General features: G+C 42.0%; 1 protein-coding gene and 2 pseudogenes across 1 annotated transcript; 1 reads left to right on the top strand and 2 right to left on the bottom strand.

The window, feature by feature from the left end:
• Positions 1-10263: 10263 nt before the first annotated feature.
• LOC112930882 (U1 small nuclear ribonucleoprotein C-like) lies at positions 10264-10852 on the bottom strand (annotated as a pseudogene).
• A 7756-nt stretch (positions 10853-18608) lies between these two features.
• Positions 18609-19202, bottom strand: LOC140594827 (titin-like; annotated as a pseudogene).
• LOC140594865 (histone H2B type 2-K1-like) lies at positions 19118-19735 on the top strand. The gene has a single exon (XM_072731981.1). It carries the CDS (start codon positions 19337-19339, stop codon positions 19703-19705), a length of 369 nt encoding a protein of 122 aa, XP_072588082.1. The 5' UTR covers positions 19118-19336; the 3' UTR covers positions 19706-19735.
• The last annotated feature ends 4757 nt before the right edge of the window (positions 19736-24492 follow it).

Genomic DNA, 24492 nt, shown 5'->3' on the forward strand with positions numbered 1-24492 from the left:
TAAAATGAAAATTAAGAGCAGAATAGGTGGGACACCTAGGTGGCTCAGCAGTTGAGCATCTGCCTTCCCCTCGGAAGGTGATCCTGGGTCTGGGGATCGAGTCCCGTATCAGGCTCCCTGCAAGGAAGCCTGCTTCTCCCTCTACCTAGGTCTCTGCCTCCCTCTCTCTCTCTCTCTCTCTCTCTCTCTCATGAATAAATAAATAAAAATCTAAAAAAAAAAAGAGCAGAATAGGTAACAGTAACTGCTAGTCACTATACTGTCAGTTGAATGCCAGATGCTATCATAGGAAGGCCACAGCCTTGGTGTCGAAGTACCCACACATACCTTCTTCACCTTTTAGGGTATTTTTATAACTTATAGTGTTACTTCTAAAGGTACTTGTGATTTTTTGATAAGTAATTTTGTGAAATTTAGACAATGTTATAACTAAACCAAAAGACACTTCTTAGAATTTAAGCTTTACTGATTTCCTACCTTTTTTACAGAGGGCCTGGTGGTGCTCATTTCTTTCTTTATCTTTTTTTTTAAGAGGCTCCACTGGGTGTGGAGCCTCAGCGTGGGGCTTGAACTCACGACCCTGAGATCAAGACCTGAACTGAGATCAAGAGTTGGACACTTAACTGACTAAACCACCCAGGTGCCTGATGCTCATTTATTTCTAAGAATTAAATTAATAAGAAGCCTTGATACTAGTAAAGTACTTTGGTTTTTTTGTTTTGTTTTAAAGATTTTATTTATTTATTTGAGAGGGGGAGAGGACAAGAGTGAGACAGGGGGCGGGGAAAGGAGAGGGAGAAGCAGATTCCCCACTAAGCAGGGAGCCCAACTTGGGGGCTCAATCCCAGGACCCCAGGATCATGGCCTGACCCAAAGGCAGACGCTTAACTGACTGAGCCAGGCAGGTGCCCCTGGTGAAGTACTTTGTAACTTTCTTTCATACATCCATCTCCATAACTTTGTAAGGTAAGGAAGGCAGTTATCACTATCCCCAGTTTACAAATAAGGAAACTAAGGCCCAGAGAGGTTGACTTGGCCAAGGCCATGCCAAAAGTAAGAGGCAGCCTTGGAATTTTGACATAGGCTTTTCAGTATTTTTCCTTTTTTTTTTTTTCCCAGTATTTTTCCTAATGGGATGTTATGGCAGACAACTATTGGCTCCATTGTTGTGAAGCTCCAACTAATGGCTTCAGCAGCCATTTATCCCCTCCTCCCTTGACAACAGAACCTGGATATTGTTCAGATACCAGACTGCCACTGGTTTCAGGGAAGGTTAAGCCCTTCTCTAACCCTAGTGGGTGAATCCTGATTGGTCTAAACCAATTATGGTTATTCTATTCCAATTCTTGGTGATTGGTCTAGGAATGGACATGTGACACCTACTGAATAAAAAACAAGGGGACATCAGCTGGGAGCTTTCTTCTCACTCTAAAAAGAATATGAGGAAGAGGTGCATTCTCCTAACCCCTGGAAGGATGTGATGTATTCTGCTACTATACGGCAATCTAGTGACCAGGAGGGGACAAGTGTTAGCCCAGAGTCATCACACCGAGGAAGACAGAACCAAAAAATGCTAAGAACCTCATCCTGCTCTACCACTTAGCCACTGGATTAAATAACTCAGGAATCATCCTGTTGTTATATGGGACACTGAACTGTCCTTACAGTTACATGAAGTGGACTGGGTTTTGTTACCTATAGTTGAAAGCATCCTGATGAAAGATGCTAATAGTCTGTTACTGAGCTAGAAGACATATTATAAAGAACGATATATATATACCAGCTGGGGACAGGGATTAGGAAGTAGAGAGGTATGGACAGGTGAAAGTGGTACTGAGTTAGAGGCTGAGGGCTCCAAACCTTTCCCAATGGAGCAGGTGGATTTTTATCTTTTTTATATAATGGATTTCCATACAAGATTTTGTTTGGAAAAAAATCCTCTAAGTTCTACCACCAAGTTTGAAAAATAAAAGCTTACAACAAATGTCTATGCTCAAAGAAGGGTCTTGTAATTTGGCAACATAGAGTACCAATATTAAAAAGTACCCTAAGGGGCAGCCCGGGTGGCTCAGTGGTTTAGCGCCGCCTTCAGCCCAGGGCGTGATCCTGGAGTCCCGGGATCGAGTCCCACGTCGGGCTCCCTGCATGGAGCCTGCTTCTCTTCTCCCTCTGCCTGTGTCTCTGCCTCTCTCTCTCTCTCTCTGTGTTCTCGTGAATAAATAAAATCTTTTTAAAAAAAAAGTACCCTAAGGAAAAAATTCAGGCATGTTCAAGAAAGAAATGCACAAATATCTAAGTGTCCAAGATTGGGAGACTGCTGAAATAAATTAAAATATCTGTATTATACAATAATATATTATGCAGCCACTAATTATAATGATGTTTTGACCTATAATATGTCCATGATAACATGATTTAATTTTAAAAAGCTACATGTAGGGGATTCCTGGGTGGCTCAGCGGTTTGGCGCCTGCCTTTGGCCCGGGGCGCAATCCTGGAGTTCCGGGATTGAGTCCCGCGTCGGGCTCCCTGCATGGAGCCTGCTTCTCCTTCTGCCTGTGTCTCTGCCTCTCTCTCTCTCTCTCTCTCTCTCTCTCTGTATATCATGAATAAATAATAAATAAAATCTTTTTTTTTTTTTAAAGCTACATGTATATGGGCGCCTGTCTGGCTTAGTTGAAGAGCATGTAACTTCTGATCTTAGGGTTGTGAGTTCGAGCCCCACGCTGGGTGTAGAGATTATTTAAATAAGTAAATAAACTTTAAAAAAGTTACATGTATATGTATACAAAGAAAATAAGAAAACACATCAGAGGGGATCCCTGGGTGGCTCAGCGGTTTAGTGCCCTGCCTTTGGCCCAGGGCGCGATCCTGGAGTCCCGGGATTGAGTCCCGCATGGGGCTCTCCGCATGGAGTCTCGGCATGGAGCCTGCTTCTCCTTCCTCCTGTGTCTTTGTCTCTCTCTCTCTCTCTCTCATAAATAAATAAATAAATAAATAAATCTTAAAAAAGAAAAGAAAACACATCAGAATGCTAATAGTGGATGACCTGGGTAGAATCAGATTTAAGTTTTATTATTTTTGAATTTTCTCCTTTTCTTATTTTTCAGCATGTAATTCTAAGCAGCAGCAAGACATCTCTCATATTGTTTAAGCAGATAGCATATATCTCAGTGGAAAAATCTCTACACCATATTATAGTGCTAAAGGAAACTATAAGCAAACTTCACAGGTGGCAGAGGACAGAGTGACAAAGAAGAGTCCCAGAACATAAGAGCCTGTGCCTAAGAGGAAAAAATTTGTCCTTCTCATTGGGATACAGCTGGACCCCAAAGGAAGGGTCTGTCCACAGAAAACTTGGGCAGACTAGGGCAACCAGTTCCAGGGCTTCCATTGCGGCCAACACAGTCTGCACTGGCTGACTCCCTACATGAGGGGAGGGTCTCACCCCCTTTTCTACCTCCTTCATGAGCTCTACAATGTCAAAAGACCAGTCCTTGTAGGGAATGGGGTACAAGCTGATGGATTTGGACTCCTCTTCCTGCTGAGTCTCATAAAGACTCAAGGTCAGGATCACCACAGGCAACTTTTCCCAAACGCTATTCGTCACAAGGTAAAGACAAGACTGCAGGAAACAGAGACAGGTTTGGATGGGCTACTGAAGGACTGGCATGGATGGCCAGTATACCTGGGCCTAAAGGAAAAAGATGGCAAATAGGTTCCACCTCCTGGCATAACTCCCACTGATTATAAATCTCATCTTGAACAATCATGAAAGGGATTCTGGGCTCAGTAAGAGATAATCAGTAATGTCTGACATGGGTAGGTGATATGAGGCAAGGTGCCCAAGTAATATTATTTTATTTTTTATTTTTTTAAATTAATTTTTATTGGTGTTCAATTTACCAACATACAGAAAAACACCCAGTGCTCATCCCGTCAAGTGTCCACCTCAGTGCCCGTCACCCATTCCCCTCCAACACCTGCCCTCCTCCCCTTCCACCACCCCTAGTTCGTTTCCCCGAGTTAGGAGTCTTTATGTTCTGTCTCCCTTCCTGATATTTCCCAACATTTCTTTTCCCTTCCTTTATATTCCCTTTCACTATTATTTATATTCCCCAAATGAATGAGAACATACACTGTTTGTCCTTCTCCGATTGATTTACTGCACTCAGCATAATACCCTCCAGTTCCATCCACGTTGAAGCAAATGGTGGGTATTTGTCGTTTCTAATTGCTGAGTAATATTCCATTGTATACATAAACCACATCTTCTTTATCCATTCATCTTTCGATGGACACCGAGGCTCCTTCCACAGTTTGGCTATTGTGGCCATTGCTGATAGAAACATCGGGGTGCAGGTGTCCCGACGTTTCATTGCATCTGAATCTTTGGGGTAAATCCCCAACAGTGCAATTGCTGGGTCGTAGGGCAGGTCTATTTTTAACTCTTTGAGGAACCTCCACACAGTTTTCCAGAGTGGCTGCACCAGTTCACATTCCCACCAACAGTGCAAGAGGGTTCCCTTTTCTCCGCATCCTCTCCAACATTTGTTGTTTCCTGCCTTGTTAATTTTCCCCATTCTCACTGGTGTGAGGTGGTATCTCATTGTGGTTTTGATTTGTATTTCCCTGATGGCAAGTGATGCAGAGCATTTTCTCATGTGCATGTTGGCCATGTCCATGTCTTCCTCTGTGAGATTTTTCTTCATGTCTTTTGCCCATTTCATGATTGGATTGTTTGTTTCTTTGGTGTTGAGTTTAATAAGTTCTTTATAGATTTTGGAAACTAGCCCTTTATCTGATATGTCATTTGCAAATATCTTCTCCCATTCTGTAGGTTGTCTTTTAGTTTTGTTGACTGTATCCTTTGCTGTGCAAAAGCTTCTTATTTTGATGAAGTCCCAATAGTTCATTTTTGCTTTTGTTTCTTTTGCCTTTGTGGATGTATCTTGCAAGAAGTTACTGTGGCCGAGTTCAAAAAGGGTGTTGCCTGTGTTCTCTTCTATGATTTTCATGGACTCTTGTCTCACATTTAGATCTCTCATCCATTTTGAGTTTATCTTGGTGTATGGTGCAAGAGAGTGGTCCAGTTTCATTCTTCTGCATATGGATGTCCAATTTTCCCAGCACCATTTATTGAAGAGACTGTCTTTCTTCCAATGGATAGTCTTTCCTCCTTTATCGAATATTAGATGACCATACATTTCAGGGTCCACTTCTGGGTTCTCTATTCTGTTCCATTGATCTATGTGTCTGTTTTTGTGCCAGTACCACACTGTCTTGATGACCACAGCTTTGTAGTACAACCTGAAATCTGGCATTGTGATGCCCCCAGCTATGGTTTTCTTTTTTAAAATTCCCCTGGCTATTCGGGGTCTTTTCTGATTCCACACAAATCTTAAAATAATTTGTTCTAACTCTCTGAAGAAAGTCCATGGTATTTTGATAGGGATTGCATTAAACGTGTAAATTGCCCTGGGTAACATTGACATTTTTACAATATTAATTCTGCCAATCCATGAGCATGGAATATTTGTCCATCTCTTTGTGTCTTCCTCAATTTCTTTCAGAAGTGTTCTATAGTTTTTAGGGTATAGATCTTTTACCTCTTTGGTTAGGTTTATTCCTAGGTATCTTATGCTTTTGGGTGCAATTGTAAATGGGATTGACTCCTTAATTTCTCTTTCTTCAGTCTCATTGTTAGTGTATAGAAATGCCACTGATTTCTAGGCATTGATTTTGTATCCTGCCACGCTACCAAATTGCTGTATGAGTTCTAGCAATCTTGGGGTGGAGGCTTTTGGGTTTTCTATGTAGAGTATTATGTCATGGGCGAAGAGGGAGAGTTTGACTTCTTCTTTGCCAATTTGAATGCCTTTAATGTCTTTTTGTTGTCTGATTGCTGAGGCGAGGACTTCCAGAACTATGTTGAACAGCAGTGGTGAGAGTGGACATCCCTGTCTTGTTCCTGATCTTAGGGGAAAGGCTCCCAGTGCTTCCCCATTGAGAATGATATTTGCTGTCCAAGTAATATTATCTTAAAGAGGTCAGATAAATGTTTGAACCTCTGGGTTCAAACACAGAACTGTCTGATTCCAAAGTCTATGTTCTTCCTACTTTGTAGTACTGTCTCTTTTTTTAAAAGTCTAACTAAAAAATGTCAAAAAAAAACTAACAATATTCTAAAAGAAGAATGGGAAACAAACACATAAATTTGAATGAGAAGCTCCTTTGTGCCTTTTACCACACAAAGTTCTAAGAGGGGTGTGCTTTTCTAGAAAGTGTGTGGTCGGGTTTATCTATGAAAGATAGTGTAATGTAGGGCTGTCTGAAGCCAGAATGCTGGATCCAAACCCTGACTAAGCAAATAGGTGAGCAGAAGCAGGTTCCTCAGCTTCATCTATAAAGTATAGATAGTAATATCAAATTCAGATATTCAATTCAGAGCTGTTATGAGGACTTAATGAGTTAATACATATAAAGCTTTTAAAATAGAGCCTTGCTCTTAGTATACACTGTAAATTAAAGGAGATGTTACAGGTTTAAAATAAGGGTTCAATGAAAGTATACTGGGGCACACTTAAAAATCTATCAATTGACATTTGCTTACATATTCGATACTAGACTCACAAAAAAGATTTGGACAACTCCCCTCACACCCTCTAGGAACCCAGGATGGGCTGTATCTCCTGTAGCAGCCCACGTGCCTGACATTCACATTCACATTTGACAAACTACTGAAGGGGAAGGTCTAGGCTGTCAGACTTTGTAGCTTTTTAATTTCAGCCTCCCCTACCCACTAGCTGGATGGGACAAGTATCTGAATAACCAGGCCATAGACCAGCCATTAGGCTCCCAGGCCAAAAAGCCCTATCCACATAGATTCATACTCTATGAATTGGGAAATCAGAAGTTAGTTAACTGGCAATGAGAGTTTGGGCTGAAAAGTATGAGACAAGGCAAGGCCACTGGAATCATGATGGGCATGAGTACACCAGAGTGAGAGAGAAATCATGAATAAGCAACAGTTATGAGGGAGAGAAAAAATTTAGGGTGGAGGGTAAGGAAGAAAATTGGTGGTAGGAGGAAATGCAGATAGATAACAAAGACAAAAGGCAGTTGAGACTTGTTCATGGCAGAGTTCCCAGGATCCTGCTGCAGATGTCCCTTGAAGTACCAGAATGAACTCTGAGTTTCATTTCCCATGTGGCATAACTGCTTGGTTTCCAATACTTAAGAGGGCATTGACAAGAAGAATCAGAGATAACAACCAAGAAAGCAAATGTATCATTCCAATCAGGGAACCTTCTGTAACTCAAAGAAAACAATGTAGTCAGGAGTGAAATGGCCCTACCATATAAACTTAAAATAAAAAGCAAACACTCATAAAATACTTAGTACATGCCTAATATTATTCTGGCTGCCACATATATGTATTTGTATATCTTTCTCGACCCACTAGCTGGATGGTGGGGAGATCTCTCTCTCTCTCTCTCTCTCTCTCTCTCTCTATATATATATATATATATATATATATATATATATGATTTTTAAAGATTTTACGTATTTATTAGAGAATGAGCATAAGTAGGGGGGGAGGGACAGAGGGAGAGGGAGAAGCAAACTCTCTGCTGAGCACAGAGCCTGATGCAAGACTCAATCCTAGGACCCTGAGATCATGACCTGAGTCAAAGGCAGATGCTTAACTGACTGAGCCACCCAGGTACCCCACTGGCTGCCTTATATTAATTCAAAACTCAAGTTATGTTGTTATATTATTATCCCAATTTTAGAGATGAGAAAACACAACCACAAAAGAGGTAAGTCACAGCACCTGCAAGTGGTAGTGACAGGATTCAAATCTAGGCAGTCTAGCTCCAGAGTCCACAATCATAATCATGTGCTGTGCTATGTTTAGAGCTCACTGGCAAGGATGGCAACTACTTTTTCAAGCCTCTAAGGGGGTGCCTGGGTGGCACCTTGGTTAAACATCTTACTCTTAGTTTTGGCTCAAATCATGATGTCAGGCTTATGATTCTGAGTCCTGCATGGAGCCCCATGTCAGCCTCTACACTCCACACTCAGTGGGAAGTCAGCTTGAGATTCTTTCCCTCTCCCTCTTCCTCTGCTCCCCGCCCCCCCAACCCATACATGCTTTCTCTCTCACTCTTAAATAAATAAATAAATAAATACTCTTTAAAATAAATTTAAAAAGGGCAGCCCCAGTGGCCCAGCATTTTAGCGCCACCTTCAGCCCAGGGCATAATCCTGGAGACCCTGGGATCAAGTCCCATGTCAGGCTCCCTGCATAGAGCCTGCTTCTCCCTCTGCCTATGTCTCTGCCTCTGTCTCTCTCTCTCTCTGTCTCTCATGAATAAATAAATAAAATATTTTAAAAATTAAAAAAAAATACAACCCCTAAACTCCAAGTCACTCTATAAATCTCAGGTCTCGTCCTCCTTTTCCCCTAAACACTTGTAGACATTTTCATTGTGAACCTTTGAATAACCAGAATACTATTAAAAAGAACAACTTCCCTGTGAGTAAAGTACCATACCAGGCTTATTGGTAGGAGTTTTGTAGACATTGTCTTGGAACATTAATATCACCACTGTATTTCTCCCTACCGGGGCAGCCTGACTCAGCTACCCTGAGGGAGAGCCAGCTCAGTAATGCCATTTGCTCTTTCAAAAGGAGCTGAATGTCAAAGTTCAAAATGAGGCCTGCTGTTAGCCTAATGATGAGCTGTAGTAGTCATCCCTGAATTTTAGATACCTGAGACAGTGGAAAGGCAGGTGTATCCTTGTTCTGGGCACACTGCCCAGTTTATTTCTGGTTTGATTATAAATTAAAATAAAAGCAACCCAAAGGTGATACTATTCTTGCCAACCTTTGAACCTATCGTGGAGGTTCTGGATTAACTCATCAGAAATTGAAATTTTCAAGTGAAATCTGATTATTGAGGGTTAACTCAACTGTTTTTCCCATGAGTGTACATGGGACAGCACCAGTGCCCACAGAAGCTGTATATTGACTACATGGAAGTTCATTATATGAACCTGTCAACTTTTATATACTTAGAATCATTCATAATAAAAAATTAAAAGCTAAAATTAAATTATTTTTTTAAAACCTGTGGAACAAATACACACAGACACAAAAGTCTGCAAGTTGTTAGCTCACAAATGCTAGCTTAAAAAGCCAACTACAAAAGCATTTGAGTTATGAACATGGGCACAGTACTTGAATTCTTAGGTAAATAAATAAATAATAGTTCTTTTCTTTTGGCCGATGAAAATTGAAAACTTTGGGGGTTTTTTGTTTTATTTTATTTTATTTATTTTATTTTATTTTATTTTATTTTATTTTATTTTATTTTTTGAAAACTTTGTTTTATATAAAAAAAAAAACCAGACACTTCATGATTCTACAATATAGAGACTGGAAAAAAAAATAGACTGGGTTCCACTATCATTCTTCATAATACAGCACTAGCAGAGAACTTCCCTAATCTGGGGAAGGAAACAGGCATCCAAGTCCAGTAGGCACAGGGAACCCTCTCAAAATTCATAAAAATAGGTCAACACCCCAGCATTTAATAGTGAAACTTACAAATCTCAGAGACAAAGAGAAAATCTTGAAAGCAACTCGAGACAAAGTCTTTAACCTACAAGGGTAGAAACGTTAGACTGTCAGAAGCCCTACCCACAGAGATCTGGCAGGCCAGAAAGGATTGACATGATATATTCAGGGTGCTTAATGAGAAAAATATGCAGCCAAGAATACTTTATCCAGCTAAGATCTTGTTCAATATAGAAGGAGAGATAAAAAGCTTCCAGGACAAACAGAAACTAAAAGAATTTGTGATCACCAAACCAGCCCTACAAGAAATATTAAAAGGAATCCTTTAAGTGAAGAGAGAGCCCAAAAGTAATGTAGACCAGAAAGGAACAAAGATAATATATAGAAACAATAACTTTACAGGTAATATAATGGCACTAAATTCACATCTTTCAGTAGTTACTCTGAATGTAAGTGGGCTAAATGCCCCAATCAAAAGACAAAGAGTTTCAGATTGCGTAAGAAAGCAAGATCCATCAATATGCTGTCTGCAAGAGATTAATTTTATTTATTTATTTTTATTAACTAAAACAGGTGACAATTTTATTTTCACATTTCACAATACAAATGAAAATTGCCTTTTTTTTTCTTGTTCTACTACTCCCCTGCAAAAGCTGTTCTCTCTTTGATAGTAAGGGGAAGCAAGTCTTCCTTGTCATGCTGTTAGAAAACACCCAGAGTCACAGGACCATGATCTCCTCGTGAAGTAGAACAAGTAATACAAAATGAATATAAAGAGGTTCCTGTCTCTCCTTATCTGTCTGGTCGAGTCATTCCTGGCCGAGTGGGCACTATCATGGGACAGGCAGGAAGTCTCATCATTGGGGCCCCAGGCATCATTGGCATGTGGCCTCCCATAGGTGGCCTCATTCCGGGAGCAGGTCCCACTGGCATCATCCCAGAGGAGGGCCCATCACTGGCATCACGGCAGGGCCCTCCATATGGGGGGCTGACATCATACCAGGGCGAGGAGGACCTGGGAGACTGGGGGGGAGGTGGGATCATTGCCCCTGCAGGAAGAGAAGCAGAGAATGGAGTAGGAGGTATCTTTCCTTGTTGAAATGCAGTGATTGTTTTGTCGATCAGGCTCTGAGCCTGCTCTTCCATCCATTTCTGATAGTAGTCTTTCACCTTCTCTTTGTGTTTCCTACCACTGCAGTGTGTCTTTCTCATAGATGGAGTCATGGGTTAGGTATGTGTCACAGTAGTCACAATAAAACTTAGGCATGTTAAAAAAAGAAAAAACTTAGGCATGCTGCTCTGCAAGCCGTTGGCCACTCCAAGAGATTCATTTTAGATCTAAAGACACCTCTAGATTTAAAGTGAGGGGTTAGAAAACCATTCATCATGATAATAGACATCACAAGAAAGCTGGGGTGGCAATCCTTGTATCAGAAAAATTAGATTTTAAACCAAAGACTTTAATAAGAGATGAAGAAAGACACTATATCATAATTAAAGGGTCTATCCAACAAGAAGCTCTAAAAATTGTAAATATTTATGCCCCTAACATGGAAGCAGCCAGTTATATAATCCAATTAATAACAAAATGAAATAAACACATCAATAATAATATAATAATAATAGGGGACTTCAACACCCCACTCACTGCATCGGACAGATCATCTAAGCATGAGATCAACAAGGAAACAAGGGCTTTGAATGACACATTGGACCAGATGGACTTCACAGATATGTTCAGAACATTCCATCCTAAAGTAACAGAATACACATTCCTTTCAAGTGCACATTGAACATTCTCCAGAATAGATCACATACTGGGTCACAGAACAGGTCTCAACTGGTACCAAAAGATTGGGATCATTCCCTGCATATTTTCAGACCACAGTGCTTTGAAACTGGAACTCAGTCACAAGAGGAAATTTGGAAAGAATTCAAATACATGGAGGCTAAAAGGCATCCTACTAAAAAAACGCATGGGTTGGGACGCATGGGTGGCTCAGCAGTTAAGGGTCTGCCTTCAGCTCAGGGTGTGATCCTGGAGTCCCACGATAGAGTCCTGCATTGGGCTCCCTGCATGGAGCCTGCTCCTCCCTCTGCCTATGTTTCTGCCTCTCTCTCTCTCTCTCTCTCTCTCTGTGTGTGTGTGTGTGTGTGTGTGTCTCATGAATAAAAAAATAAAATCTTTTAAAAAATGCATGAGTCAACCAGGAAATTAAAGAATTTAAAAAATTTATAGAAACAAATGCAGGATGAGCACTGGGTGTTATGCTAAATGTTGGTAAATTGAACTCCAATTTTAAAAAAAAATTTTAAAGAAACAAATGAAAATGAAAGCACAACTGTTCAAAAGCTTTGAGATGCAGCAAAGGCAGTCTTAAGAGGTAAGTATATAGCAAGACAAGCCTTTCTCAAAAAACAAGAAAGGTCTCAAATACACAACCTATTTTTACACTTAAAGGAACTGGAGAAAGAACAGCAAATAAAGTCTAAACCCAGCAGAAGACAAATAATAAAGATTACAACAGACATCAATGAAATAGAAACAAAAGAACAGATCAATGAAACTAAGAGCTGGTTCTTTGAAAGAATTAATAACATTGATAAACCCCTCGCCAGACTTACCAAAAAGAGAAAGGACCCAAATAAATAAAATCATGAACGAAAGAGGAGAGATCACAACCAACACTGAATAAATACAAACAATTATAAGAACATGTTATGAGCAACTATATGCCAATAAATTAGGCAATCTGGAAGAAATGGATGCATTCCTAGAGACATGTAAACTACTAAACCAGAAACAGGAAGAAAGAGAAAATCTGAACAGACCCATAACCAGCAAGGAAATTGAAGCAGTAATCAGAACCTCCCAACAAACAAGAGTCCAGGGCTGGATGGCTTCCCAGGGGAATTCTACTAAACATTTAAAGAAGAATTAATACCTATTCCTCTGAAGCTGTTTCAAAAAATAGAAATGGAAAGAAAATTTCCAAACTCTATGGGGCCAACATTACCTTGATCCCAAAACCAGACAAAGACCCCACCAAAAAAGAGAAATAGAAACCAATATCCCTGATGAACACGGATGCCAAAATTCTCACCAAAATACTAGCCAATAGGATCCAACAGTATTAAAGGACTATTCACCACAACCAAATGCGATTTATTCCTGGACTGCAAGGGTAGTTCAACATCTACAGATCAATCAGTGTGATACACTACATTAACAAAAGAAAGGACAAGAACAACAAAAACAAAAAAAGAAAAGAAAGGACAAAAATCATACGATCCCCTTAATAGATTCAGAAAAAGCACTTGACAAAGTATAGCATCCTTTCTTTATTAAAACTCATCACAGTGTAGGGAACAAACCTCGGTATCATAAAAGCCATATATGAAAAGCCCACAGCGAATATCACTTTCAATGGAGGAAAAACAGAGCTTTTCCCCTAAGGTCAGGAGACGGCAGGGATGTCTACTATCACCACTGCTGTTCAACATAACACTAGAAGACCTAGCTTCAGCAATCAGACAACAAAAAGAAATAAAAGGCATTCAAATTAGCAAAAAAGAAGTCAAACTCTCACTCTCTACACATGACATGATATTCTATATGGAAAACCCAAGACTCAATCCCCAAATTGCTAGAACTCAAACAGGAATTCAGCAAAATGGCAGGATTAAAATCAATGCACAGAAATCACCTGCATTTCTAAATACTAACAATGAGACAGAAGAAAGAAATATAAAGGAGTCAATCTCACTTACAATTGCATCCAAAACCATAAGATACCTAGGAATAAACCTAACGAAAGAGGCAGCAGATCCGTACTCAGTATTATAGAACACTCATGAAAGAAATTGAGGAAGACACACCAAAAAAAAAGGAAATATTTCATGCTCATGGATTGGAAGAAAAAATACTGTTAAAATGTCTCTGCTACCTAGAGCAATCTATACATTCATTGCAATCCCTATCAAAATACCATCAACTTATTTCACAGAGCTGGAACAAATAATCCTAAAACTTGTATGGAACCAGATAAGACCCCAAAATAGCCAGAGGAATATTGAAAAAGGAAACCAAAACTGGTGGCATCACAATTCCAGACTTCAAGCTATATTACAAAGCTGGGATCATTAAGACAGCATGCTACTGGCACAGAAACAGACACATAGATCAATGGAACAGAATAGGGAATCCAGAAATGGACCCTCAATTCTATGGTCAACTGATCTTCGACAACACAGGAAAGAATATCCAATGAAAAAAGTATCTCCAGCAAATGGTGTTGGGAAAATTGGACAGCCACATGCAGAAGAATAAGGCTGGACCATTTCCTCACACCATACACAAAAATAAACTCAAAATGGGTGAAAGACCTAAATGAGACAGGAATCCATCAAAATCCTAGAGGAAAATACAGAGCAACCTCGGCTGCAGCAACTTCTTGCTAGATAAGTCTCCAATAGCAAGGGAAACAAAGGCAAAAATGAACTACTGGGACTTCATCAAGATAAAAAGCTTTCACACAGCAAAGGAAACAATCAACAAACCAAAAGGCAACCTACAGAATGGGGGAAAATATTTGTAAATGATACATCAGATAAAGGGCTAATATTTAAAATTTTATGAAGAACCTATAAAACTCAACATTTAAAGAATAAATAATCTAATCAAGAAATGGGCAGAAGACACGGAGAGACATTTCTCCAAAGAAGATCTACAAATGGCCAACAGATAAATAAATACTCCACATCACTTGGCATTTGGGAAATGCAAATCAAAACCACAATGAGATACCACCTCACACCAATCAGAATGGCTAAAAATAACAAGTGAGGAAACAATAGATGTTGGTGAGGATGTGGAGAAAGGGGAACCCTCTTACACTGTTGGTGGGAATGCAAGCTGGTGCAGCCACTCTGGAAATCAGTATGGAGGTTCCTCAAAAAGCTGAAAATAGAGCTACTCTATGACCCAGCAATTGCACTAGTGGGCATTTACCCCAGAGATACAAATATAGTGATCCGAAGGGGTGCACACTCCAATGTTTATAGCAGCAATGTCCGCAACACCCAAACTATGGAAAGCGCCCAGATGTCCACCGACAGATGAATGGATAAAGAAGACATAGTCTATACACACACACACACATATATGTATATATACATACACACACACAAACACACACAATGGATTACTAGTCAGCCATCCAAAAAAAAATGAAATCTTGCCATTTGCAATGACGTAGATGAAACTAGAGGATATTAAGCTAAGTGAAGTAAGTCAATCAGAGAAAGACAATTATATGATCTCACTCATATGTGGAATTTGAGAAACAAAACAGATGATAGGGGAGAAGAGGAAAAACTAAAACAAGATGAAATCAGAGAGGGAGATAAACCATAAGAGATTCTTAATCATAGAAAACCAACTGAGGGTTGCTGGAGGGGTGGTGGGGTGGAGACAGGTAACTAGGTGATGAAGATTAGGGAGAACATGTGATGTAATGAGCATTGGGTATTATATAAGATTGAGGAATCACTGACCTCTACCTTTGAAACCAAAATACATTTTATGTTAATTAATTGAACTTAATTTCTTTTAAAAAGCAAAAAAAATTGGTAAAAATTTTGATGTCATCAAAATCCAAAACATGCTTCAAAGATAGTCACAAAAATGAAAAACAAGTCATAGACTGGGAGAAACAATGTGTAAATCATATATCTCATAGAGGGTTTCTATCCAGAAAGAAAAAAAATATATATTTATTTTAATATATATGGTATAAATCCACCAGAGAACAAGAACAGAAGAGCAGACAACAGCAGATGAAAGTTTTCAACAAATGTTCACAGGACAGAAAATGGAAGTAGAAACTAGTAGAGAGAAGGCAGTTTCCACCTGAAATAGTTGCAGGTGGACTTCTTAAAAGACAAGAGAATCTATTTGCTCCACAGGACTCCCGGGGAGGCTCAGCTCTCAAAGGTACAGACACTATTCGTGGTAAAAGGCAGAGGGCAGGGAGAGCAGCTCAAAGTCTGTATATCACTTGGCCCCTACCACGATGGCCAGGCTGCTATCCCCACCTTCACCCCCAAAACAATGGCTAGGTATTTACTGAAGAAATGAACTGCAGGTAAGGGTGGTTGCTTTTGGTTAGGAACTAGAGAAACTTTTTTCACTTTCCCATCTGAAACTCTGTACCTATCTGAAACTCTGTACCCATTAAACAGTTATTCCTATTTCCCTCCTCTCCCAGGTTCTGACAACCATAGCTGTTTTTCAAAAAGTCATATAGACTTTTATCTCCACAAGGCTTTTGGAAAAAGAGCCATTCCATAAGCTTGTGGAAACACTATGTTGTGCACCTGAAACCAATGTAACATTGTGCATCAACTACACTAAAAAAAAATGTTTTTAAGGCTTGTAGACTTTTAGAACCATTTATGTACATTATTTAGATAAAAATTAGAAGTGAATTGTCAGGGGAGGGGTTTGTATTATTGTTTTTCCTCAAACACATAGAGGAGTGTTTTTCCTCAAACACTTTAGAGAAAAAGTATGCTAAATAATCTCTTGCAGGAATCTGTGACATAAAATATTCATAAAGCTGAAAAAATACTTAGCAATCTTAAGTTAAAAGCTCTTCCTGTACAGAAATTCCTTCAGGCTTTCATGCAATGCCTTTTGATATATTACATTCTAGGCATGTGTGTGTGGATGTATATAAATTTGTTATTTTTAAAATTTTATTTATTTATTCATGAGAGACAAAGAGAGAGAGTCAGGGACACAGGCAGAGGGAAAAGCAGGCTCCATGCAGGGAGCCCGATGCGGGATTTGATCCAGGGTCTCCAGGATCCCACGTCCCAGGCCAAAGGCAGGGCTAAACTGCTGAGCCACCTGGGCTGCCCAAATTTGGTGGTTTCAATCTCATATTTCCTGCTATGATAGATTATGGATAGGGAACTATGGAAATACAGATGAGGGACAGTTAGCTCCAAACCAGGATCAGAAGATATTCCTTGGAGGAGCTGGTGATCCAGCCCAGTTTTGAAGGACAGTTAAGAAGGGAGAGGGAGAATGGTTTGCTAAATTAAGAATTTTAAGCAGAGGGCATACATGGCATGAAGAATGGCACAGATCAGGACACATAAGTAAGAAATTTTCAAGTGACTTGGTATCACTCAGAAGAAAATCAAGTCAGAGAGAAGCAAGGTGAAGATGGCAGGGTGAGCTGAGGCCAGCTGTCACACAGTCTTGGTTTTTTTCTTATAGGTGACAAGATGACCCCTGGAGAATTTAGGCAGGAGAAAGGGGCATGATCAAAGCTGTGTTTATTTTTTGTTTTGCAGTAACTTTTTCCATTATTTGCTCCACCTCAAGAAGGTATCTATTTTGCCTATCTTCACAATATTTTTTTAGTTATGAAAAATATCAAAATTAGAATAGAATTAAAAACAACCCTATGTCCATCATCCAGATTGTAGATGTTGTTTATATAGTCTAGATACATGTCCCTTATCAGATACATGATTTTCAAATATTTTCTCCCATTCAGTGGGTTCTCTGTTTACTTTTTTTTTTTTTTTTAGATTTATTTATTTTGGAGGAGGCAAAAGCAGTGGGGCGGAGGGCAGAGGCAGAGTATAAGCAGCCTCCTCTCTGTGCCAATGCAGGGCTTGATCCCAGTACCCCCAAATCAAGACCTGAGCCAAAATCAAGAGTCAGTTGCTTAACCAACGTGCCACCAAGGCACCCCTCTGTTTACTGTAATGGTACCTTTGAGGCTCAAAAGCTTCTAATTTTGATAAAGTCCATTTTTTTTCCTTTGGGTGTTTGTGCTTTTGGCAGTGCTGTTTCTAAGAAACCACTGCCAAATCCGAGGTCACAAAAACTTATCTCAATGTTTTTTTCTAAGAGTTTACTTCATCATTTTGAATGTGGATATCCAGTTGTCCCAACATCATTTGTTGAAAGATTTTCTTTCCTCACTGAATTGTCTCAGCACCCTTACTGAAAATCAGTTGCCCACAAATGTGAGGGTTTACTGCTATGATCTAAATTTTTTTCTTTGATCTATGTTTATCCTTATGCCAGTACTGGTCTTGATTACTGTAAGCCTTGTAGTAAGATTTAAAATCAGAAGTGTTAAGTTCTCCAACTTTGTTCTGATTCTCAAGTTTTCTGTCTGTTTACTTGTTTTTGCTATTCTGGATCTCCTGAACTTCCATATTAATTTTAGGATCATTTTGTCAATTTCTGCAATGAAGATAGTAGTTTTTTTGTTTTTTTTTTTAAAACAAAAACTTTATTGACATCCCACTTCTCAGGGCCCATCGCGCTTCCCAGGTCGACGGAATTCCCAAGTCGGAAGGCGCCGTGGCCTCGGGTCCGAGCCGGCCGTTCAGGGAGCCTGCGGGGAGCGCCCTGGGGCACTGGGGGAGGAAGGGGAGGAGGGTGGTGTAGCTAAACCCGCGTTCAGTCCCTTCTCCTTCACTCCCATCATCTCACGCAGCCTCAGAAGCCTGGACGGGCACCTCTGGCGGAGAGCCTGAGGGGAGCGCGGCAGAGCTGGTCTCGGGGCGTCTACGTTTTCACGGAAAAGGCGGCACTTCAGCTTCTTCTTTGAGCCTCACTTCCCTCCCAAGGTTGCCGTGTGCACTAAATGAACCAAAGACTATGAAAGCACATTCATAGGTCCCATCACCTAGCACCGTGCCTACAACTGTCAGCTCTCAGTAACGCTCCTTGGTACTCTTCCCTCCTCTCTCCTCTCTCTCTTTTTTTTTTTTTTTTTTTTTTATTTCAAATGATTTTTTTAATCGTGGAAAAAGTAATTAGTGTGGTGTTTTTGCCTAGTGGCTCAGCCCTACCCTACAGCTACTGCATCCCCACCGTGTTGTGAAGAACTCTGGTTTGTGCTGCCACCAAAGCCAATAGTGACCTTCGCCTCCCGAGCCGGGGCCGCAGGGGCCGGAGCGGTCGCGTTTTTTTTTTTTTTTTTTCCTTGCAAAAGGCTTTTTACCTGACTGGAGAAGGGGTCGGGGCCCGCACGTGGCGGACGGGCGACGGGGAGTGTCGTATGGGCGATGGGGACTGCTGGCGGGCCAGCTGTGCTTTGGCCGCGGCCGACGGCGGCGTCGGGGACCTGGACTTGGGCTTGGGAGGTATCCTGGGAGGGGTCTTATGTGGCAGCTGTTGCCCAGTGGCACCATCCAGGACCATCTCAACTGTTGCGATTGATCTGGCATCAAAGTGGGCTTCAATCTTCTTTTCAATTCGGGTTTGTCTTGTTTCTGAAATCTGAGCAGTCGAAACAATGGTCTTTGTCTTCTTAGCGGGTACGACATCCTCACCTTGAACCAGCAATTCGGCCGTCGAAGTAGCTCTTCCCACGCTATTGGTGGCATTTACCATTTACCGAATAGGTCCCGGAGTCTTCGGGGTATGCTTCTGCAATCACTAGGCTGTAGAGGTCGCCTTCTTGGGAAATTTGAAAATCAAGGGAGCTCTGGATTTCTGCTCCCCCATCCCCCAACAGAGCCTCCCCTCTTCTCCTTTGTTCCCTGATCACAAACCCTGGGCCCAAGAGCCTTGCTGCCATGCCCATCCTCTTTGGGAGAAGTATGAATGCGTGTGTCTAAATTAAAAGAAAAAAATATTTAAACATTTTTTAACAAAATAAAAATTTATTTTTGTATTTAAAAAAAAAAAAAAAAGATTAGGAGGAGCAGGAGGATGGGCGCTGAGCATGGGCAGCAGCCGCAGTCCGGGGGCCGCAGGGGCCGTGGTTCTGGCGATAAGAAGTCCAAAAAGCGTAGCCGGCGCAAGGAAACCTACTCGATGTATATCTACAAGGTGCTAAAGCAGGTGCACCCGGACATCGGCATCTCTTCCAAGGCCATGAGCATCATGAACTCATTTGTGAACGATGTGTTTGAACGGCTGGCTGGCGAGGCTGCCCGGCTGGCCCAGTACTCGGGCCGGACCACACTGACATCCCGGGAGGTCCAGACAGCGGTGCGTCTGCTGCTGCCCGGAGAGCTGGCCAAGCATGCTGTATCTGAGGGCACCAAGGCCATCACCAAGTACACCAGCTCCAAGTGACCCAGGGCCTTCCATTAATAAAGAGTGAGCTGCTCCCCCCCCCCCCCAAAAAAAAAAACAGGGACAGGGATTGCTTTGAATCTGTATATATATTTTAAAAGATTTTATTTATTATTCATGAAAGACAGAGAGACATAGGCAGAGGGAGAAGCAGGCTCCATGCAGAAAGCCCGGTGTGGGACTCGATCCCAGGACTCCGGGATCATGACCTGAGCCAAAGGCAGATGCTCAAACACTGAGCCATCCAGGCATCCCTGAATCTGTATACTAATTTGGGGAGTTCTATTATCTTGTTTTAAGGATTTTATTTATTTATTAATGAGAGCCACAGAGAGAGTCAGAGACCTAGGCAGCCTGTGGGGAGCCTGATGCAGCACTTGATCCCAGGACTCAGAGATCACACCCAGAGCCAAAGGCAGATGCTCAACCACTGAGCCACCCAGGTGCCCCAGGAGTTCTATTTTAACAATATTAAATCTTTTGATTCATGAATATGAAAACTCTTTCCAATTATTAAAATACTTAATTTCTTTTAATAATGTTTTGTAATCCAGAGTTTAGGTTTAGCATTTCTTTTGTTAAACTTATCCCCAAATGTTTTGTTCTCTTTGATACTATAAATGGAATTGTCTTATTTTTAGTTTTCCAAGCACAGAGAAATGCAATTGATTTTTGTATATTGTTCTTAAATCTAGCAATCTTGCTGAACTCATCTGTTAGTTCTAACAGCTTTTTTTTTTTTTTTTTTTTTTTTTTTTTTTTTTAGTTCTAACAGCTTTTTAAAATGGATTTCTTAGAGTTTTCTACATACCAGATCATATCACCTCCAAATAAATAGCTCTACTTCTTCCTTTCCAGTCTGGATACCTTTTTTTTTTTTTTTTATTGCTGAAATGTTTTAGAGCCTCCAGTACAATGCTGAATAGAAGGGAAAAGATCAGACATCCTTGTCTTGTTCCTGATCTTAGGGAGAAAGTTTTCAGTTTTTCACCATTAAGTATGAATGTTAGCTGTGGGTTTTGGTAGATTCTCTTTATTAGGTTGAGGAGGTTCCTTTCTAATCCTAGTTTATTGAGGGTTTTAATCATGATAGGCTGTTGAACCTTTTAAAATGCTTTTTCTGTATCTATTCAGATGATAATGCGGTTTTTGTCCCTTTGTTATAGTATACGAATTGATTTCATATGTTTACAATCCTAGGATAAAGGCCATTTGATCATGGTGTATAATCCTTTTTATATGCTGCCTGATTCAGTTTGCTAGTATTTTGTTGAGGATTTTGCATTTATATTCATGAGGGATATTAATCTGTAGTTTTCCTATCCAGTCGTATCTTTGGTTTTGATACTGGGGTAATACTGGCCTCATAGAAAGAGTTAGTATGTATTTCCTTCTCCTCCTCCTCCTCTTCTTCTTCTTTTTGAATTTGTAAAGAATGAGTATTCTTTAAATGTCTGGTAGAATTTGTCAGTGAAGCCATCTGGACCTGGGCAGACTCTTACCATAACTGCTGTTACTGACAAGTCCATTGATCTCACAGCTTCATGAGACCTTGAGCTAGTTACCAGTGTACTGCCACAGTGCTCTAAGCTCACCCTTCCTGCCTGCTCTGAGAAAATGGATCTGGGCCTTTAAAGCATTTTTCCTTTGCAATATAGCACAAAGACAGGCTTTATATGTAGAAGACCCTGAAAAAGCATTTCAGGAAGAATAGATTTTGCTTACTGGTTCCAGTGTACATTCTGGTATACTCCTGGAGCATGGCAGCTTCTCCAGCATCTGCTCCTGCCTCTCTTGGTGGCCAGAAGCACCCAGCAGCCAGCAGTTTTCCCTAGGACCCTATCTGGAAGTTTTCTAACAGAGGCTTCCAGGAAACGCTTCCCCAGAATGGCTTTTCCCAGAACCCTAATAGTCCCAGCAAGTTCTGGAGGGTGGATTTCATCTCAAGATTTATTTATTTGAATCTTTTTTTTAAAGATTTTATTTATTTATGAGAGAGAGAGAGAGAGAGAGAGAGAGAGAGAATATGAGGCAGAGACACAGGCAGAGGGAGAAGCAGGCTCCATGCAGGGAGCCTGACATGGGACTCGATCTCGGGTCTCCAGGATCACGCCCTGGGCTGAAGGCGGCACTAAACCGCTGAGCCACACGGGCTGCCCTCAAGATTTATTTATTTGAGAGAGAGAGAACATGTGCACACTCAAATGGTGGGGAGTGGCGGGGGGGGGGGGGGGGGGACACAGAGAAAGAGAGTGAGAGGGGAAGCAGACTCTCTGCTAAGTACAGAGCCCAACGCCTCGGGCTGATCTCAGGGCCTTGAGATCATGACATGCTACAGCCAAGGGTGGGACGCTTAACCAACTGAGCCACTCAGACACCCCTGGAGGGTGGATTTCTAAGCAAGCTCCACTGGTACAGGATCCCACTGACTTCTTGCTATGACACATCCTCTCCAACAGTCTCAGTCAGTACTGGACAGCAGGAAGAGACTTCCTCAGTTGTGCTACCTCACTGCTAGGAATAATGGCTGTTCCTTACATCTTTAGTGTTTACTTGCCATGATTATTTGTGATTAAAAACATCTGTAGCAAGGAGACTCACTTATAAGGGACAATTGTAAGCATTTATATTTAAATTATTTAAATAAAGACTAACAATACTTACATAGACTCAATTTTTTTTAAGATTTTATTTATTTATTCATGAGAGACACATAGAGAGAGGCAGAGGGAGAAGCAGAGGAGAATCAGGCTCCATGCAGGGAGCCCGACGTTGGATTCGATCCCGGGTCCCCAGGATCAGGCCCTGGGCCGAAGGCAGTGCTAAACTGCTGAGCCTCCCGGGCTGCCCAGACTCTTAATTTCTGAATGTAAATCAGCATGTAGTTCATTTGTAATTTGAGAAAGACCAAAAAAATCTTAAAGGTTCACTCAATTATCACTTTCTTTGGGACACCTATCCTGATACTTTCCTCCCACAGAGTGGTAACCATTTTGTCCTGTCTACCCTCTGGACTGACAGCCTATCAGGTTGTTACAGCCACCATAACCCTTGATATTTTCATGTGAAGACACTGAACTCTCCCAGGGCAGGAGCCATGATTCTGCTGACTCCTCAGCTCACTTCCTGGCTCAGAGCAAATGCTTAAGTAGTGTTGTTGATTGTAAGGAAAAAACAATATCCCCCTCCCCCATTCTGCCTGGGTGGCTCAGTGGGTTGGGCGTCCAACTCTTGATCTCAGCTCAGGTCTTTTTTTTTTTGTTTTAAGAATTTATTAATTCACTTACTAATTCATTCATTCATTTATCTGAGAGACAGAGTGTGCAATGGTGGTGGTAGAAGAAGCAGCAAACTCCCCTTTGAGCATGGAGCTCGATTCCAGAGCCCCGAGTTCATGACCTGAGCTGCAACCAAGAGCCCATGCTTAACCGACTTAGGTATCCAGGCGCCCTCAGGTCAGATCTTGATCTCTACCTAAAAAACAAGCAAAACAAAACGGCCCAATTTCACCAGTCAACAAAGAAAAGCAACCATGAAATGCTACTTTTGCAGCTTCTCAAGTCGCAAAGATTTCCAAAGAGGAAGTTCTGGGAAATCGTCTGGAAGGCTGCAGTCTGCCAACCTTTTCAAACATCAATCTGGTAATTTCGTGGAAGAGAATCCTGAAGGTTGGAGAGGTGTATGCCACGAGCCATCGAGGGCAGCATCACCCTTACAGCTCCGGCCTCCCCCAAACAGGGAACGGGCCTAAGTCACCGGGGTGGATCTGCGGGGAAGCCCAAACACCAGGGCCAACGGCTAAGCTTTCTCTCCACCCGGGAAGGCCTGCCTTAACCGCATGGGCCGGGGCTCCTCCGCATTCCCCAGCCCCACCGCCACTTCTGCACCCAGAAACGGCAGCACGCCCCTGTGGAAACGCCAGCTTCGTCACCGGGACTCCATCGGACCCCAACGCGGGACCCGCATGTCGCAGAAGTCGGTGGCCGCGGCTGGGAGCCGGGCTCTGCACACTCGCTGGAGGCCTCGGCTCCCCACCCACCCGCACGCTGGCGCACCTCCTCCATCCCCAGCCCTGCGCGCCACGCCAGCCCGCACGGTGCGCTTTCACTCACCCGCGGCCGCAGGGCACCAAAGCCGCGAAGCACAGACGCACGGAAACAACGGCACGCGGCTGGCGGGGTGGGGGTGGGGGGAGACACCAAAGGCGACCTTCCCGCGCGCCCCGCCCCTGGACCCGCCCCCGGGGGCGTGTCAGGAGTAAGCCACGCCCCCAGATCTACAGCCAGCCACTTCCGACCCCAGCTGCCAGTCTTTAGGAGACTGCCCTCCCCTGAGCTTGGGGTTTCATCTCTTGACTAGAGAACCAGTCAGGAGGTACCCACGTGCCACCCCTATCGGGTGGTGGACTTTGAAGGCCTCTTTAGCCAGGTTTGGGCCAAGTATTTTTTCCAAAGACTTCTCGATCAGCATGGGGTGCGGGAGGGACCAATCCTGGGACCACTCCCGACCTCTCTGTCCAGCCCAGACTAGAGGCCATTGAGCTCCCTTTGGGCATGGCCTTGGGCCAGCCACCATCTAGGCGGCCTTGGTCATCGAATACCTACTGGTTGCAGGTCCTCTAGTGCTGGGTTGGAGTGGGAGGAGGGAAAAAAATCTGCACCATCCCTCCTGCCAGGATAAACCAATCAACATAGGCTTCTACAACACTCTGACTGCAAAACAACAAAAGTTACGTTTCAGTTGGCCTCTTAATACTCTTACTCAGTCGGCTTGCCAGCACTTTGCCA

The sequence above is a fragment of the Vulpes vulpes genome, chromosome 12 (genome assembly GCF_048418805.1).
Source record: "Vulpes vulpes isolate BD-2025 chromosome 12, VulVul3, whole genome shotgun sequence".
Classification (NCBI taxonomy): Eukaryota; Metazoa; Chordata; class Mammalia; order Carnivora; family Canidae; genus Vulpes; species Vulpes vulpes.

What these genes read in the sequence shown, in the direction of transcription:
- LOC140594865 (XM_072731981.1), top strand. Translation starts at nt 19,337, where the DNA reads ATGGGCGCTGAGCATGGGCAGCAGCCGCAGTCCGGGGGCCGCAGGGGC.